This window comes from Aethalodelphis obliquidens, unplaced genomic scaffold (assembly GCF_003676395.1).
Source record: "Aethalodelphis obliquidens isolate GAN/ISIS:26980383/991018 unplaced genomic scaffold, ASM367639v1 scaffold16, whole genome shotgun sequence".
Taxonomy (NCBI): Eukaryota; Metazoa; Chordata; class Mammalia; order Artiodactyla; family Delphinidae; genus Aethalodelphis; species Aethalodelphis obliquidens.
In genome coordinates this window covers 31,926,000-31,942,055 of record NW_020837960.1, presented here as the reverse complement: position 1 = coordinate 31,942,055, position 16,056 = coordinate 31,926,000, and the positions used below count along the sequence as shown (strand labels likewise).

Genomic DNA, 16,056 nt, shown 5'->3' with positions numbered 1-16,056 from the left:
GGGTGTGGTCTAGGCCAGGCAGAAGGACCTAGGTAAATCATGATGAGCACTAATCTGTGAATAACCCTGCTGCGCATAGGTTAAAAGTGTGGGCTTTGAAGTCAAATCACAGTCCGGCCACTTAGCTGTGTAACTCTAGGCAAGTTAATTAACCTTTCTGTTCCTCCGTTTCCTCTTCAGTAAAATGGGAAAATATCCCTGCCTTGTAGGGTTCTGAGTACTAAGCAAGTTAGGATATATCACCTTCGAATCTCTGCACCCTAACCCAATACCCACACCGTGCCTTGCACATAATTAGGTTCTCAGACTAACCAGACAACTGGGAACATACTGATTCGTACAAATTAGAGAGTCAATTTTAAATATTCAAAATCTGGATTTTTCTATAAATTTCCTGATGTGCCTTAAGAAACAGATGACACAAGATACAATTTTTACACATAAAATCTAGAGAATGGATCAAATTACTGTTACCGAAAATATATGGACTTAATGCAATTTTCAACTGAAATTTCTTTCAATTTGAGGGCTAATATTGCTTTCTGGTTTTAAAATAAGCCTGGGTATTTGTAACTGCTTTAAAAATCATATTTTGTTTATAGCCATCTAATGAAATCGTGGTATCCTTGGAAAAGCAGGAAAGCAGTTATACCTATTTTTTCCCTGCAACTCAAACATCTGTACGGATTCAGCAACGATCAGAGCCTACGTGTCCCGTAATATGCAGTGTAAATGCTCGATTTGTGGGCTGCTGTTTATTCTACTCTTGTAAAAGCTTCCTCTTTGGTTTGTGTTTAGGGCCTGAAGGGGCTCTCTTTGAACATTCAGTGGAGACGCCCCTCATAAAACCGGACCCAGTCCAGGACCTTAGGTAAGAATTTTGTTCCAATATAAACAAACTCTCTTTCAGAAGATACCTGGTTATGTGCTGGAATAACACGTTAGCAGATATTACCAGGTTGTTTCTTATTCCATTAGTTGTCTTTATTCTGATGAACCTCTGCCCATAACAAGTCATTTCTTACAAAAATCCAAAGGAGGTTAGACGTCCTACTGTATGTCCCGTCCTTGTGTCTCTGAGCTCGTTACTAGCCCTGCCCCTGCCCCAGTGCAGCCTGTACTGTTCCAATAGCTATTCCTGCCTCCAGAAAATCTGAGGGACTTGGCTAAATGCAGCTATTTTATTTATTTTTTCCGATTTTTTAAAATTGTGGTAAAATACACGTATAAAATTTATCATCTTAACCATTTTTAAGTGTACAGTTCAGAACATATTTATACTTTACACACTTTAAAAGAATTTTTTTTCTTTTCCATTATGGTTTATCACAGGATATTGAGTACAGTTCCCTGTGCTATACAGTAGGACCTTATTGTCTATTCATTCTCTATATAATAGTTTGCATCTGCTAATCCCAACCTCCTAATCCATCCCTCCCCCACCCTACCTGCCCCTTGGCAACCACAAGTCTGTTCTCTATGTCTGTGAGTCTGTTTCAGTTTCGTAGATAAGTTCATTTGTGTATATTTTAGATTCCAAATATAAGTGATATTATATGGTATTTGTCTTTCTCTTTCTGACTTACTTCACTTAGTGTGATAATCTCTGTGTCCATCCAAGTAGCAGCAAATGGCATTATTTCATTCTTTTTTATGGCTGAGTAACATTCCATTGTCTACAGGTACCACATCGTCTTTATCTGTTCCTCTGTCGATGGACACTTAGGTTGCTTCCATGTCTTGGCTATTGTGCATAATGCTGCTATGAACATGGGGGTGTACATGCAGCTAATTTAAATGTCTCATTGATTCCACATCAGCCAGAGTAAAGTCCAGAATGCTGCTGGGGCACTTGGCTTGTGACCTAGACTCCTTGGGGCTCTCTAGGTTGGCACCCTGGGGCCTCCTGCCTCACCCGTCCTGAGACTGAGCCACTGCCGGGCCCGGACTCCACACTTCCACACACGCTGTCCCACCTGACTGGGGTGCCCTCCTTCCCTTGGAGACCCCACGAATATCTGCTTGTCCTCACGCTTCAGGTCACATGCCACGCATGGGGCTACGGTTCATGTGGTCCACAGACCCTTCGTTCTTCCCTGGAGAGCATCAGCTGAGGCAAACACTGCACGTTTTAGGGAAAGAGGACGGTGTCTTATATGGGCTTGAAATTTGCAAAAGGCGTTCTTAAAAATCTCAGTTTACATTACATTTTTTAAATATGTGCACTGTTAGCAGAGACAAGAATGTTATAAAACCGAGAGCTCGACGGATTCGTATACGCAAAAGAGTTGATATATCTTTTTCTCAATTGTGGCAAAATGCACATAATATAAAATTTGCCATCTTAGCCACTTTCAAGTGCACCGTTCACAAGTCTAAGCTACGCTTATTGTTGTGCAGCCCCCGCCTCCATCTCCAGCATTCTTTACATTTTGCAAAACTGAAACTCTGTGCCCATTAAACGCTAACTCCCCATTTCCCCGCAACCCCTGCAAACCACCATCCGAGTCTCTGTCTCTATGAGTTTGAGGACTCTGGGCACCTCATTTAAGTGGAATCAAACAGTATTTGTCCTTCTGTGACTGGATTATTTCACTTAGCACAATATCCTCAACCTTTGGTATAGCTTTACATCATAGCAGAATATATAAAATCACCCAGTTCCATATATAAGTTTATTCTTTATACAGAGTCTCTGTGTGACTGTGTGTATTTCACTTTATTACTAGGCTACTGAATGTTCTTTGCTGCTGTAACTGTTTATTCCAATAGTATATTTGTATTTTATAACACAAACAAATAATATTTTTAAAAACAAATGTCTTAAAGTTTACAATGTCACTTAAAATCACGTTTAGAATTTGAACTTGAAAAATATTCAGGAGACAATTAACATGTTAACATATTACGTATAATAGGGAATAATGTACAGTAGGAATCCCAGCTTTACAGACAAGCCTGGTGACCTTGGCCAAACTAACCTTTTGAGGCTATTTTTTCTCATATATAAAACGTTGATAGGGACTTCACTGGCAGTCCAGTGGTTAAGACTTCGCCTTCCAATGCTGGGAGTGTGGGTTTGATCCCTGGTCAGGGAGCTAAGATCCCCACGGATGTCTCATAGCCAAAAAACCAAAACATAAAACAGAAGCAATATTGCAACAAATTCAATAAAAGACTTTAAAAATGGTCCACATCGAAAAAAAATCTTTAAAAAAAGTTGTTAGTAATGCACATCTCAGAGTGTTCTAGGAAAGATTTAATAAGCTATTAAGTTAAAAATATTTTTTCTAAACTGAAAGTGGAATACAAATAATCATTTTTATTATCAAGTAGATATTCACACAAAATGGAATTGGGGTTAGGAAATTCAGCATTTCTCTTAATTTTAATGTCTAATTAAATATTCATCAAAAGCAAATGAGAGTTCAATTCATCTTACCCACTTAGAGAACATTGGCAGCATAAAAATACATTGTGACAATTAAATTATAACAATTTCATTGATTTTGATAAAGGACCATAAGATTAATATTACAGAATTATTATAGTTAGGGGAAAAGAACATTTTATTTTCCTAGGAGAGGAAAATGATTCAATATCTTTAAAAAATAATCCCATTAAAACCATTTTGGAATTATAAAATAATGTAAATTGTAGCGATGCCAAGCCACTCTTTAAAATAAATGTCACTATTTTAAAATTACAGGTCTCAAAATTAAACAATTCATCATACGTTTTCCCATTAGGAAATAAATCTGCTGGCTTCTACAGCAGTCCCTTACTAAAAAAGAAATGGCAGAAGGGTATTATTCTCTGGCTTTCTAAAGGGTGATACTAAGCAAGGGTTACATAACCCAAATGTTACAACAAAAGTGATTGAGAATGTAACGAAATTGTAAGGAATTGCTTACAATAAGGAATGAGGTTTGGATGGAAGACGTGAACTAATATGTACTGAATACCCCACGGTCAGGAAAGGTGCGGTCACGTAATTTGTCTCGTTTACTCATCAATTCGATCCCCATCTTATAAAAGAGAACGCTGAGGTCTGGATAGTAGTGCGTTCTAAGGCACAAAGGAAAACCATGTAACCAACTCATGACTTAACTTCAGCTCTGACCCCAAGCCCATCCATATACCCTCTGTTCCCTCTTCCTACCATGCAAGTGAACCCGTCACTGATTTATTCTTTGATTTACTACCAGGCTCCACTGATGGAGTACACGAGAGTCGTATTTTCTTCTGTAAGTTCTTGCCGTAAACTGTCTTTCCCTTTTTATTTCTGTCCAGTAGCATTACTGTTGCTGGCCTGAGTAAAGTAAAAAGATATTCCTGGAATATCATAACTGACCCATGAAAACTTTGAATGTGGATTTTGTTGGGTTAAGATCATGAGGCATTTATAAAAAGATCTCTGAAATATACACGTTTAAATATCACAATTCAAATTTTGGTATTTGCTCAAATTGTAGTCATGAAAGGGTAACAATTATTATTTTAGTTAAGACAAAAATATAATTAACTTGTATTTAAGCTAGATTTACATTTCTTACGGCAAAATCATCCTCAAAAAAAGGGTGAACTCTGACATACTGTTTTAAAGCTACTTCTCATTCACACATGATATAATTCCACCTTTTTTTTTAATTTAGTGAAAATGTATTAAGTGTATTTATATGCCAGAGGCTATGATAGATGTTGGTTCTACAGTGATAAAAGGCATGGTCCCTGACCTTAGTGAGTTTAAAGTCTATTGAGAAAAGAAACATACAAACAAGTTAAAACAACATAATTCTTTGCTATGATGAAGGTACAAATTATAGTGAGAGCATAAGAAAAAGAGCATGAATTCTTCAGGGTGATCTGAGATGAAATCACAGATAAGGAGGCACGTGAACTGAAACTTAAGCAATCAGTAGATGTGGATACGGTAGGGTAAATGGCAAAACCTCTGCAATTCAATAGGGATGTGACGTGATTAAATATGTTATTATTTGTAAATTTGTGGAAACAATGCCTAGCACATAGTCAGTAATATATATGTGTCCTCATTAGTTAAGTAAAATGAGCAGACATGGAAATATCTGTTCCTGTTTCAAACACTTATAAATATTGGTTTGCTTAATAAGAGTTTATAAATATTGCTCAACTAGAAACCAAGGAAAGCTAGTTCCCAGGTCCCAGTAATAAAGAGGAAATTCATGGTCAGAGCACAGTAGAAGCTAAGTCAAGGGTACTCAGGGAGAAATCAGGATCCCATAGCGATTAGGGGCTGGGACTTTAATATTTTATGGGGACTGAGATTCTAACGTATAGCCTAGTGTATATGAAATGCCCAAACTGAGATATCTCATAAATCTTGGCCTCTGTGAAACAGGTATTTCAATTTACCTACTAGCCCAAGGATGCTGCAAGAAAGTTGCTATCTTGGGCTGTGGGTTGAAAAAGTTACCCAGGAGAAATCATGGGTTGCAAGCATTAGGAGGACTAAATCCACACTACCTCATTGTGCAGGAGCTCTAAGCTGGAAAATTAACATTAAAAACTGCACCAAGGGCTTCCCTGGTGGTGCAGTGGTTGAGAGTGTGCCTGCCTATGCAGGGGACACGGGTTCGTGCCCCGGTCCGGGAAGATCCCACATGCCACGGAGCGGCTGGGCCCGTGAGCCATGGCCGCTGAGCCTGCGCGTCCGGAGCCTGTGCTCCGCAATGGGAGAGGCCACAACAGTGAGAGGCCCGCGTACCGAAAAAAAAAAAAAAAAAAAATTGCACCAAGTCTATAAACCAATAGTGATAAAAAAAAAAAAAGAGAGAGAGAGAGAGAGAAACTACATTGAAGATATTAATGGCATAAAAACACTCATGGAAAAAAAAAATCTTGCTGAAGATGAGCTTACTAAAAGAAGAAGAAAAAGGCAAATGAATAAGGAATTGAACTACCGTGGAGAAGAATTAGCAGCCACTTCAGGTTACCCCTGAAACTCCAAGTAGTAGAGCAAAGCGAAGAGATTTTAAAACAGGTATGAATAAAAGGCTCGAAGAGAAAAAAAAAAAAAAAAACTTGAATACAAAGGTAAGGCAAAGACAAGATGAAAACAGAATATTTGGAAAATAACAAAAAGAAGTTCTAGGAATGAGAGATTGAGTAATTAAAATCAGTGGCAGCCAGAACTTGGCTTCTCATACCGTTCTCCAACAAAAGGAATCAGGATTCTTTGGAGAAATCCTTGGCTCATTCTAGGACTGGGAATATAGATGAATTTAGAGCATCTTATAGCCAATAAGTAAGAAATGCTCAAAAACCCAAACAATGAGGGTATGTCAGAAGGAACACAGGCGTCAACTCTAGGTTGGCAGGTATCAAATCTCCATGATTTTTAGATTCATTTAAAAAAATAACAATGTTTATAATATGGAAGAAATTACATCTTTTGCAGATACTTAAATGTATGATAAAACATTTAGATGTTAACTTAAAATATGTAATGGGTGCCTCGTTTTTCAAAATTCTTTTAGAACAGCCATGAAGCGCACTGCTTGGTTTTCTGTTCTACCAAGTTTTGGAATGTGTGGGTTTCGGGGATGAACATACTCAGTTTTACTAACTTGGCCTGAACAAACTGTTTTACCAAACTTGGCCAACATACACCTCAGAGTGCTTGCAATGATGTCTAATTCATGAGCAGTAAGAGTTGGTCTTTCCTCACGTTTTTACCAATATTCGGCACTGTCAGAGTTTATGATAGTTTTCATCTGATGTGTGTTATATTGTGTTATTTTACTGTTTGTTTCCCTGATGACTAGTGTGGTTAAGCATCTTTCATATTTTTATTTTATTATTAAGGTTGCTTCTTCTGTGAATTGACTCTTCATCTCTTTGCTTCTTTAATTACTTTTCAAAATGGATTTGTAGGGATTAAAATATATACATATTCAGAATATTAGCCTTTTTCCTATTATATTTCTATTAATTTTTAATGTTTATATACTGAAATTTATTAATCATTTCTTTTCTTACTTCTGGATTTTAAGCCATAATTAAAAGACTTTCCCTACAGGAAGAGAAACTCGCCAGCCACGTTTCTTGTATGGCTTTCTCTCTTACATTTGGATCGCTGATCCACTTGGAGTTTATTCTTGTATGAGGTACAGATACAAGAATGTGGGTCTAATTTTCTCTCTTCCAGCTGGCCAACCAGGTGCCAGCAACTGCATTATTATGTAGCTGCCGCCACAATTTGAAATGCAACCTTTATCGTATATAAGATTTCCCTGTGCATCTGGGTCTGTTTCCGCAGCTTCTACTCTATCCTGCTCAGCTGTCTATTCAGGTCCAAGTACCAACTTTGTTATTTAAATAAACTTTAAAAGATATTTCAGTGTCTGGTAGGGCTAGCCACACACAGACACACATACGCACATACACGTACACATATACACACACACATACACACATGTACACATAAACACACATACACATACATACACACAGATGTACACATACACACACACATACACACAAACACACACATACACACACTCTTGCAGCTTTTCCCTTTCACGCTTTCTGTCTGCTGTTGCTTATTTTCCCACATGAACGTGAGGTCTTTGATATCCGGCCACTGTTGAACGCGTTCACAGAGAGGTGCACTTCAGAGCATTCTAATCTCAGCCGTTTGGGTAAAATGTGTCTACACCTGTGCTGCACTGAAACGTTTCATCTTCAAGGATAGAAATGACGCAAAGGGGACGAAGGTTGCTCTCCCAGGAGTATCGCAGTATAATGCCGTTAACAGCTAGTCACAGGGCCTGTTGAGGTCGTTTGCGGTTTGAGAACTGGTCTTTGAAGCAGACTCACCCTCACCACGGTCCCTGGAACAGGCCCGACCTGTGCAGTTGCTCACCCATCCACCTCCCTCCCCTGCCTTCCCTCCCCTCTCCTTTCTTTCTCTCTGGCAGGAGAAATGCAGGCAGTTAGCAAAGTCAGAAGGGGCCCGCGATCAGCAGACCAGGCTCATGAAGATACAGCGTGTTTCCCCAACACCTAAACCCAACAGAATTTGACCAATAAATTCTAGGAATGTCTGTTTCCTCTCACTCAAAGTAATATTTTAAAATGTGTAACAGATCAGGTCTTACATACTGAGATGTACATAAGGAAGCTTTGTTTTCCATAACAAATAGTGGTAGACAAGAAACTTGCCGATCAAAGGGAACAATCCACGTGATTTAGAAGTCGATCAATACTACTCAGCCCTAAAAAAAGAATGAAATGACGCCATTTGCAGCAACATGGATGCAACTAGAGATTATCATACTAAGTGAAGTAAGTCAGACAAAGAAAGACAAAAACCATATGATATCACTTGTATGTGGAATCTAAAATATGACACAAATGAACTTATCTACAAAACAGAAACAGCCTCACAGACATAGAGAAGAGACTGGCGGTTGCCAAGGGGGATGGGGGGGTGGGGGAGGGGGATTGGGAGTTTGAGATTAGCAGGTGCAAACTATTATATATAGAATGGATAAAAACAAGGCCCTACTGTTTAGCACAGGGAACTATATTCAATATCCTATGATAAACCATAATGGAAAGGAATATTAAAAATAATATATGTATGTATAACTGAGTCACTTTGCTGTACAGCAGAAATTAACACAGCATTGTAAGTCAACTCGACTTCAATTTTAAAGAATTGTAAAAGTTGATCAGTCAGTCAGTTCAGCAGCAAATTCATGACCAGGCCCTTCTCTCCTCTTAAACGTCACCCTTTCTGTCTCCTGCCCCCCTCCACCTTGTGTTCTCCTTCTTGTGGATCTTTACACATTTCAAGGAAGTCGCCCTTTCAGCTTTTGGTTGAGTCAGGTTGGAGCAGCTGAAAAACCTGTCCAGTGATCACGTTGTGCCATCTGGTGGAAACTCAGTCTTTTCCAGGCGGAGGCAAATAAGAGAATTTTTCTGCTCCTGTGTTCCTGGTTCTGTATCTGTGTTTGACTACGTCCCAAGGAGATGCTGAGACGTTTTACAAAAACAACGCCAGCGGAGGCCAGTCTCCACCCTGTCAACTCCATTAATTCAGTATTTTTCCAAAAGAAATCTTTGCATCTGCCCTGTAATCTTCCTAAATGAAAACAAAAAAAGCAAACAACACCTAGAGTCCAGATTTACATCCTATTTTGTGAACGTGTTAGCAAATGTACGCGTTGCCCTTAAATTTCTCTTTTTCCCGAAGAAGTTTGTATTTTGGCTAAAAAATAGTTTTCCAGAGATATTCACCAATAGCATTTTCTTCTGCCGTGGTGTGCCAGAGTGCTAACCACGCCGTCAAAGCTACTGCACAGGGCTAGGACTGTCTAGTGTTTGCATCTGTCTTCAGAGGATGCTAATTTCATGGACTCCATTGATGGGAAGTTAAAATTCTTGACTGCACTTTATTTCTGGATTTATCAATGAGTAACGTGCCCTATGTTAGCATTCAAGAATGAGTGAAAATACCATATACGTTACTGATTATATTTTCTATGCTAAGCCCTTGGTTGGGGGATTCCTGGGGTGGCTGTTTCTTATGCTATTTTTCCTGGTTTCTCTCCCTCATTTCAGACTAGAATCCCCGACACGGAGTCTCAGCATGGACGCCCCGAAAGGCGTTCATGTTCAAGCTGCTGCAGGGAAAATTGAGGCCCTTTCCCAGATGGACATCGTTCTGCACAGCAGTGACGGGACAGTGAGTCCAAGAGATGGGGGCGGGGTGGGCCTCCCGTTGCACAAGCCTCACGTCCCCTGAGCACTAATGACACGCTCGTCCGTTACGGCATCGGCATAGTGAATTTATGGTAGTTTGTAAAGAAACGTCATGAAAGGCATAGCACAGAAAATGTGAAAGGAAGGAGAAGACAATTTAGCACCGAAAGAAGGGCCAAGAAAGGTTAAAATCATTCTGTGTTGGATCCAGACTGCTTTGTTTGGTATTTGTGCTGTCAAGTCTCTCGTTATTGTCAGCTTTGAAAAAGTACTAGACTCTCAGAGCTTACAGAGAACATCAGTGCTGTCACTTCCTGGGGATCCAACTGCCCTCAGTAGGGCTGTCACTAGGAGTTACCTGTGACAGCCGTCATCTGTTACTGCCAGGGGTGCTCGCTCGCACCAAGTTCTGGGTAAGCGAAAATTAAATATGAAAAGTAAGAGCTACAGGAAGAAAAAACCCGGAACCTCAGGTCCAGAAATAAAACATCGCTGATACGAACTGTGGCTGTAACGGGCAGCAGGGTACAGGCTCCCCACTATTGACCTTTCTAGTGCGAGATGAATTTGCCAATTACTGTGTGAATTCAGGGACGTTAACAGGCCTCTCTGGGCCTACCCCCTCAATGGTCAAGTACGGGAACTAGTATTTACATCAGCGTGTCACAGGGTTATGAGACCCCAGTGCAGTAAGATAGCTTTGAAATGATACTAATTTAATAGTAAGAGGGAGCTGTTGTTAAGGCAGCTCCCGAGTACACAGGACCCTCGAGGGCAGCCCGCTGGTGGGAAATCAAAGTCATCAGGCGAAGCCCCTGCAGGTTGTAACTTACAAAGTTTTGATGCATGGAGCAGGTAAATGCAAAAGTGGAAGCCAGGAATTTTGGAATCTTATTACTAAATCATAATGTCACTACGTACTGAAAGCGTGTTACCTCGAAAAAAATCTATAGTGATCTTAGTTTTGAAATAATATTACTTATTGTCATGAATTGGGTGTCGTTTTACAAGTAGCACTCAGCCCGACCCGTACTTGAAGTTGATACCCCTTATTACTGGGAGCTAGTTCAAAGTGAAGAGATGTCTGGCCTCCCAGAAAATATTCTCCCAAAAAGGCAAATGAAGATGAACAACAAAGCAGTATATGGACCATCAGTGATCAGAGTTTGCTGGAAGGACAGGAAAAAAAAATAACTAGAAAAAAATTAACCAATTAACCAGGAAAAAGGAGAGAGGAGAAGCCAGCAAGTTAGGGAAAAGCAAAGAACTGGGCAGAACCCAAAGCATTAGACAATAACCTAAATAGGTTCTGCTCTAAAAAAATAAGACCCACTTGACTTCCTCCTCTGACAGTGACCCAGACCCCAGGGCAAAGCCTGCCTATCACGCATGTGTACTGTCACCCACCGCTTCCATGAAGAGGTCAGCATCCCGAGAGGGGACACAGACGCAAACGCCAGTTTATTAGAGCTTGGAGTATACAGGATGAGAGCCACGTGAAACAAAGGAGGGGTCCGACCTTGTTGGCGACGAAGAACGTGGAACCTTCCCAAACAGGGCTTAATTCCTTCTGATAAGTGAGTGCCCTGGTCAGGCTTGGGTGCTCTGTGTGACCACACTTATTGCCTTAAGCTGTCAGATCACCAGATCTCAATAAATGGCCATTTGTTTGTATTTCAGTTCAACTAAACCTCGATAGGAACAAAAACATCCAGTGGCTTTCATCTTATTTTAGTCGTCTGTGTGTCTACTGCCTTCCTGCATTTCATAGAAGGCAGTAGAGTTTCAAATCGTATTTTAAAAGCTGGGGAAATGGTTGACAGCTATTAGGATGAATTTAATTGCCTCTCACAGGGAAATAAAATCAGGAGAAATTCCAACAATCACAGGTTAAAATGACTAAGATGAATCTACTTCTGTGGCCTGTATCAAATACTTTATCCTAATAGGGAGGAGAAGCTGAAGGTCAAAGTGGAACACAAGGTAAATGTGAATCAGGCAAAGAATTGTATTATTTGGGTCAAATAATTCTGAAAGGTCCGCATAAAAGTGTCGCATCATACATTTTTCTAGCTCGCCTAGCACAATGAGTAAAAGAAAAAAATGACTTCCCTCCAGTTCCTAAGGACTGTTTATCCCCTGCCTGGATGTAAACTAGAAATAGGCTTTTAAAGAATCAGATTAATTGTAATAGGATTTCAGTCAAGCCAGATGCCTACTTCATTTTCTCTGCAGAGAAAGAGCGAATTTGTTTGGAACGATTTGAGCATTTAATTTCGTGCTTGTTGCGTCCATTCCTCCTTGACCACTTCATCTCTCGTTCTCTCCCAAGCAGCTTGTGCTCGACGCTGAAACCATGTGTTTACCCAAGTTGGCTCAGGGGACTCAGGGTCCCGCAAGCAGCTTGCAGGGACTCTACGAAATCTGTGCGTGTCCAGATGGGAAGCTTTACCTGTCTGTGGCCGGCGTGGGTACCACATGCCACGAGAACAGTCACATCTGCCTCTAAACCAGGGGCGTCTTCCACGGAGCTACCTGCCTCGTTTCGGTGAGCTTCGGAGTGCTGACCTCAAGCCTTCACACCTGGAGCAACTCGACAAAGTAAAGCTGAGTTGGCGCATGGGAAGGAAGTAGGACCTGCTTTCGAAAGGAGCTCAGAAAGAAAAATGTACCAGTGCAAGTGTTCCCATGAAACTCCATGATCTCAAAGTGGCAGCTGGACCTTAGACACAAAAGTCAAAGGACTATCAGGAGAATGTGTTGATTCCACTAGACTGATTCATTTCCATCAGAACCATTGTGACTTTCCCTTTCTTGTACGCGTCGATCTACAGTGAAATATTGAACTGCTGTGTGGAATATCAGCTGTGGGTATCTGACTCCCCATGAGAGTAGCCGTGGTCCTGCTGAGGTGCCGCGAGAGTTCCATGAGGTTTTCCTCTGTAAAACCTGTAAGTGCTCTCTTCATTTTAATGCAACGTGTGTCAGGTTTCACAAGAAAATCTTCAAGTTTTGAAGGGACGTTAAGGCTGATTTGATTTTCAATATGTAGTCAGAGGAATAAATTATACAAAACCATGCTTTCTTTATATAGTCAATGAGCGATGAAAATCAACCTACATTTTTCACAGACTTCACAGTTTGTCTTACTTTCTTTAATCCTCATAACTCTTTGAGGTAGGTACTACTTTTCCCCCAGTTACTGGTGATAAAAAAGGTTCCGATGAGACAAGTCACAAGGTCACACAGTATCTGTTAAAATTAAACTAAACTGTGACCCTGCATTTCCACATCGGTTTTCACTTCAGACAACTTTGACCTGTGTCTCATTCCATCCGCGGCACCAGTCTACCTGATACCTGTGCAGATGGGCTGGTGCTCGCTTGACAAGTGGAGAAACTAAAGTCCAAAGGGGTTTGTCACCCACCATAATCGCACCACGAGTAGGCAGGGGCTCCCAGGTGCCCAGCAGGCATGCTTACCTGACGGGACAGGTGAGGGACCAGGTGGGCCCTCACGGAGTCAGCCTCTTACACTCGCCGTCGGCTGTGTGATGTGTGTTTGCATCCGGGGGGCGCACTGAACCCAGGAGCACGTTGGTTTTGTAGAGGCCACTCACTCACTCTGTAAAATGCCCTTCGGCACACAGAGCCATGGGTGTTGGTTTTGGTTTGTGGTTTACCAGTTGTTAGCATTAGCATCCCCACATGGCACAAGACATGGTGGGACCAACAGCACTGCAACTTCGGGGGTTTTTGTAATTATTTATTTATTATTTATTTTTGGCTGCGTTGGGTCTTCGTTGCAGTGCGTGGGCTTTCTCTAGTTGCAGCGAGCGGGGGCTACTCTTCCTTGCAGTGTGCCGGCTTCTCATTGCAGTGGCTTCTCTTGTTGCGGAGCACGGGCTCTAGGCGTGTGGGCTTCAGTAGTTGTGGCTCACAGGCTCAGTAGTTGTGACTCACGGGCCCCAGAGCGCAGGCTCAGTAGTTGTGGCGCACGGGCTTAGTTGCTCCGCAGCATGTGGGATCTTCCCGGACCAGGGCTCGAACCCGTGTCCCCTGCATTGGCAGGGGGATTCTTAACCACTGCACCACCAGGGAAGCCCAGCACTGCAACTTTCTAATTAAAGGATTTATAACTATAAACACAACTTCAGTTTCACTTTCCACAGTCTCAGAACTGAGAGAAAAGTGAGTCTTTATTTCCAGTGCTGTTTTGACAAGGTGTTAACAGTGCAGCCCACTTCTGACGACTCCACGACTTTTAAATTACTAGTGTCATAAACACTTGAGATTACAAAACAAAAGTACAGTGTTTCCTAAGCAGTTAAGGGCAAACTCAGCTCTGAATATAATGCTCCTAGTTTCTGGGGGCGGGGGGAGGGCTTTAGATTATAAATTGGTGTTTGCCTTTTCCATTTAGTTGAGTCCTGATTTTTAAAATTAATGTCTGCTTTCTTGCTCTAACATTCCTATTGTCATAGTAAATAATGTCGCCGTTTTTGTGTCATATGTACTTTCCTGTACCATGTCTGTGCAAAAGAAAAATGTCTTCCAGCCCAGTTGATGTAGATGGAACACAGGATCGCCATGGAACATTTCTAAACTAGTTTGGTTCTCATAGAACGTGTGTACATGTCAAAAAAAATGACGCCGATGATAAAGTGAGGTCGAGAAGAACAATCAAAGAGAAAGTATGGGGAATAGAACCTTTTAAACAAAAGGTGTAAATCAGATCTTTTTACTCCTCTGCTATAATGGAATCATCCCTAAAGTTGTTTCTAGCTTCATTCTACAGAGTGATCAGGAATTTCTCCTTGCTTAGAATAAGAACTTTTAGATGGGCTGTATTCTAAGATGTGTTACATAAACCTGTCTTCTTAAGTACATTATACAGTGTAACTTAAATTTCCATTAAAGGTGCAAGGCCATGCTTATGAATGTACCCAATGAGGCATACACACGGATAGCCCTACACACTAAGCGCTTACCGACCGTCCAGTGCTCATAATTTTAGTGACCTCGCAAAACAGCCCTTGTTTCTTTTCCAACTTCCGAACCGACTGAGAAGCAGACACAAGTGAAAAAGATGAAGATCAAAATATCAGCTTTAATGGTAAAGTTGGATTTGCAGCAAAATGGACTTGCTAAGACCTTTCAGCAGAACAACCCCGAACCTCTCCCACCCCTGCAGGCTCCGACTCCGCAGCCCCTACACGAGTTCAGGTCCCCCCACCCTCCCGGGCACCCCCAGGTCAGTCTCCCCTTGTGCGCGGACAGGGAAGCAGGGTGGGAGCTCCCGCGAGGCTGGGTCGATTTGTATTGGTTCTCGTCCCCTCCCTTCCCTGATCCAACACGCCTCTTCTCCCTTGGCTTTAGCTGGCTTCTCCGTATTGTAAATGCCACTGCAAATTGGCTGTGGTTTAATAACCGAACAAACTTTGGGTCACGTATAAACAAGCGGGTGGAAGGAGCGGGTCTAAGGGCACCGAGGACACAAGGTGGATTCTGAGCTGACAGTGCGGCTTCACCTTTTGTCCTGGGCTTTGTATCCAGAATAAATGAGGGCACTTCCCGGGCCACTTAGCAGCTACAGGAGAAACAAGCCCAAATTTTAAACACACAGCTCTTATTTTTCAGTAAAATGTACCTCGCGTTGGCTTTGGTATCCAAGTCTTCCCCAGTCTCGCCCACACCTGACAGCATGGGGGGCCCGGGACCGGCTTCCAGACCGATGAAGGAGTGATGACACTTTAGGCCAAACTTGTCAAAACAAGATAAATGGAGAAGAAGCGTCAGAAGTCAGAGTTTTAGGAAATTCCACCTGCCGACTGCAGCTCCTGCCTGTGGGGTGCGTGCCCTGCAGGTCGCGGACCTGCCGGCCTCCGCGATGGCGAGTCAGCTCCTGGAAGGAGAGCTCTTCCCAGGTCTGTGTCCGTGTGTCTCCTGCTGGTTCTGTCTCTGGTAGAAGCCGGAGTCATACATGACTCATTAAAATCTCATCTAACTGCTGTTTTCTACTAGCTTTTATCCTTGAGGTCTGCAAAATATTGGAAGGACAGAAGATGTCAGCTGGCGCTAATGAAAGACAACCCCACCAGTCCCCAAAGCAGACCTGTTCTCTTTATTTGACTGAACGCTATTTGAACATTTTCCCATCATTCTCAGGCTCGTCACTGGTCTCCCCCCGGAGGCTGTGGAGCATTCCGCCCTTCCGCTCACGGGGAAGCACAGAACCCGCTCCCGAGTGCAGAAGGCCTGTTCCAACCCCTTTCTCAGGAGCAGCTATGCCCACACCAGCTGGCAG

At 42.0% G+C, this 16,056-nt stretch overlaps 1 protein-coding gene across 2 annotated transcripts in view; it reads left to right on the top strand.

Moving 5' to 3' along the window:
- The window catches only part of SGCG (sarcoglycan gamma), a 44,775-nt gene extending 31,945 nt beyond the window's left edge, over window positions 1-12,830 (top strand). For both annotated transcript variants that reach the window (XM_027116699.1, XM_027116698.1), the window contains exons 6-8: window positions 799-871; window positions 9,610-9,733; window positions 12,086-12,830. In XM_027116699.1, the coding sequence (XP_026972500.1) occupies window positions 799-871; window positions 9,610-9,733; window positions 12,086-12,259 (371 nt within the window). In that variant the 3' untranslated portion in view covers window positions 12,260-12,830. The remainder of the gene's footprint in view (window positions 1-798; window positions 872-9,609; window positions 9,734-12,085) is intronic.
- The last annotated feature ends 3,226 nt before the right edge of the window (window positions 12,831-16,056 follow it).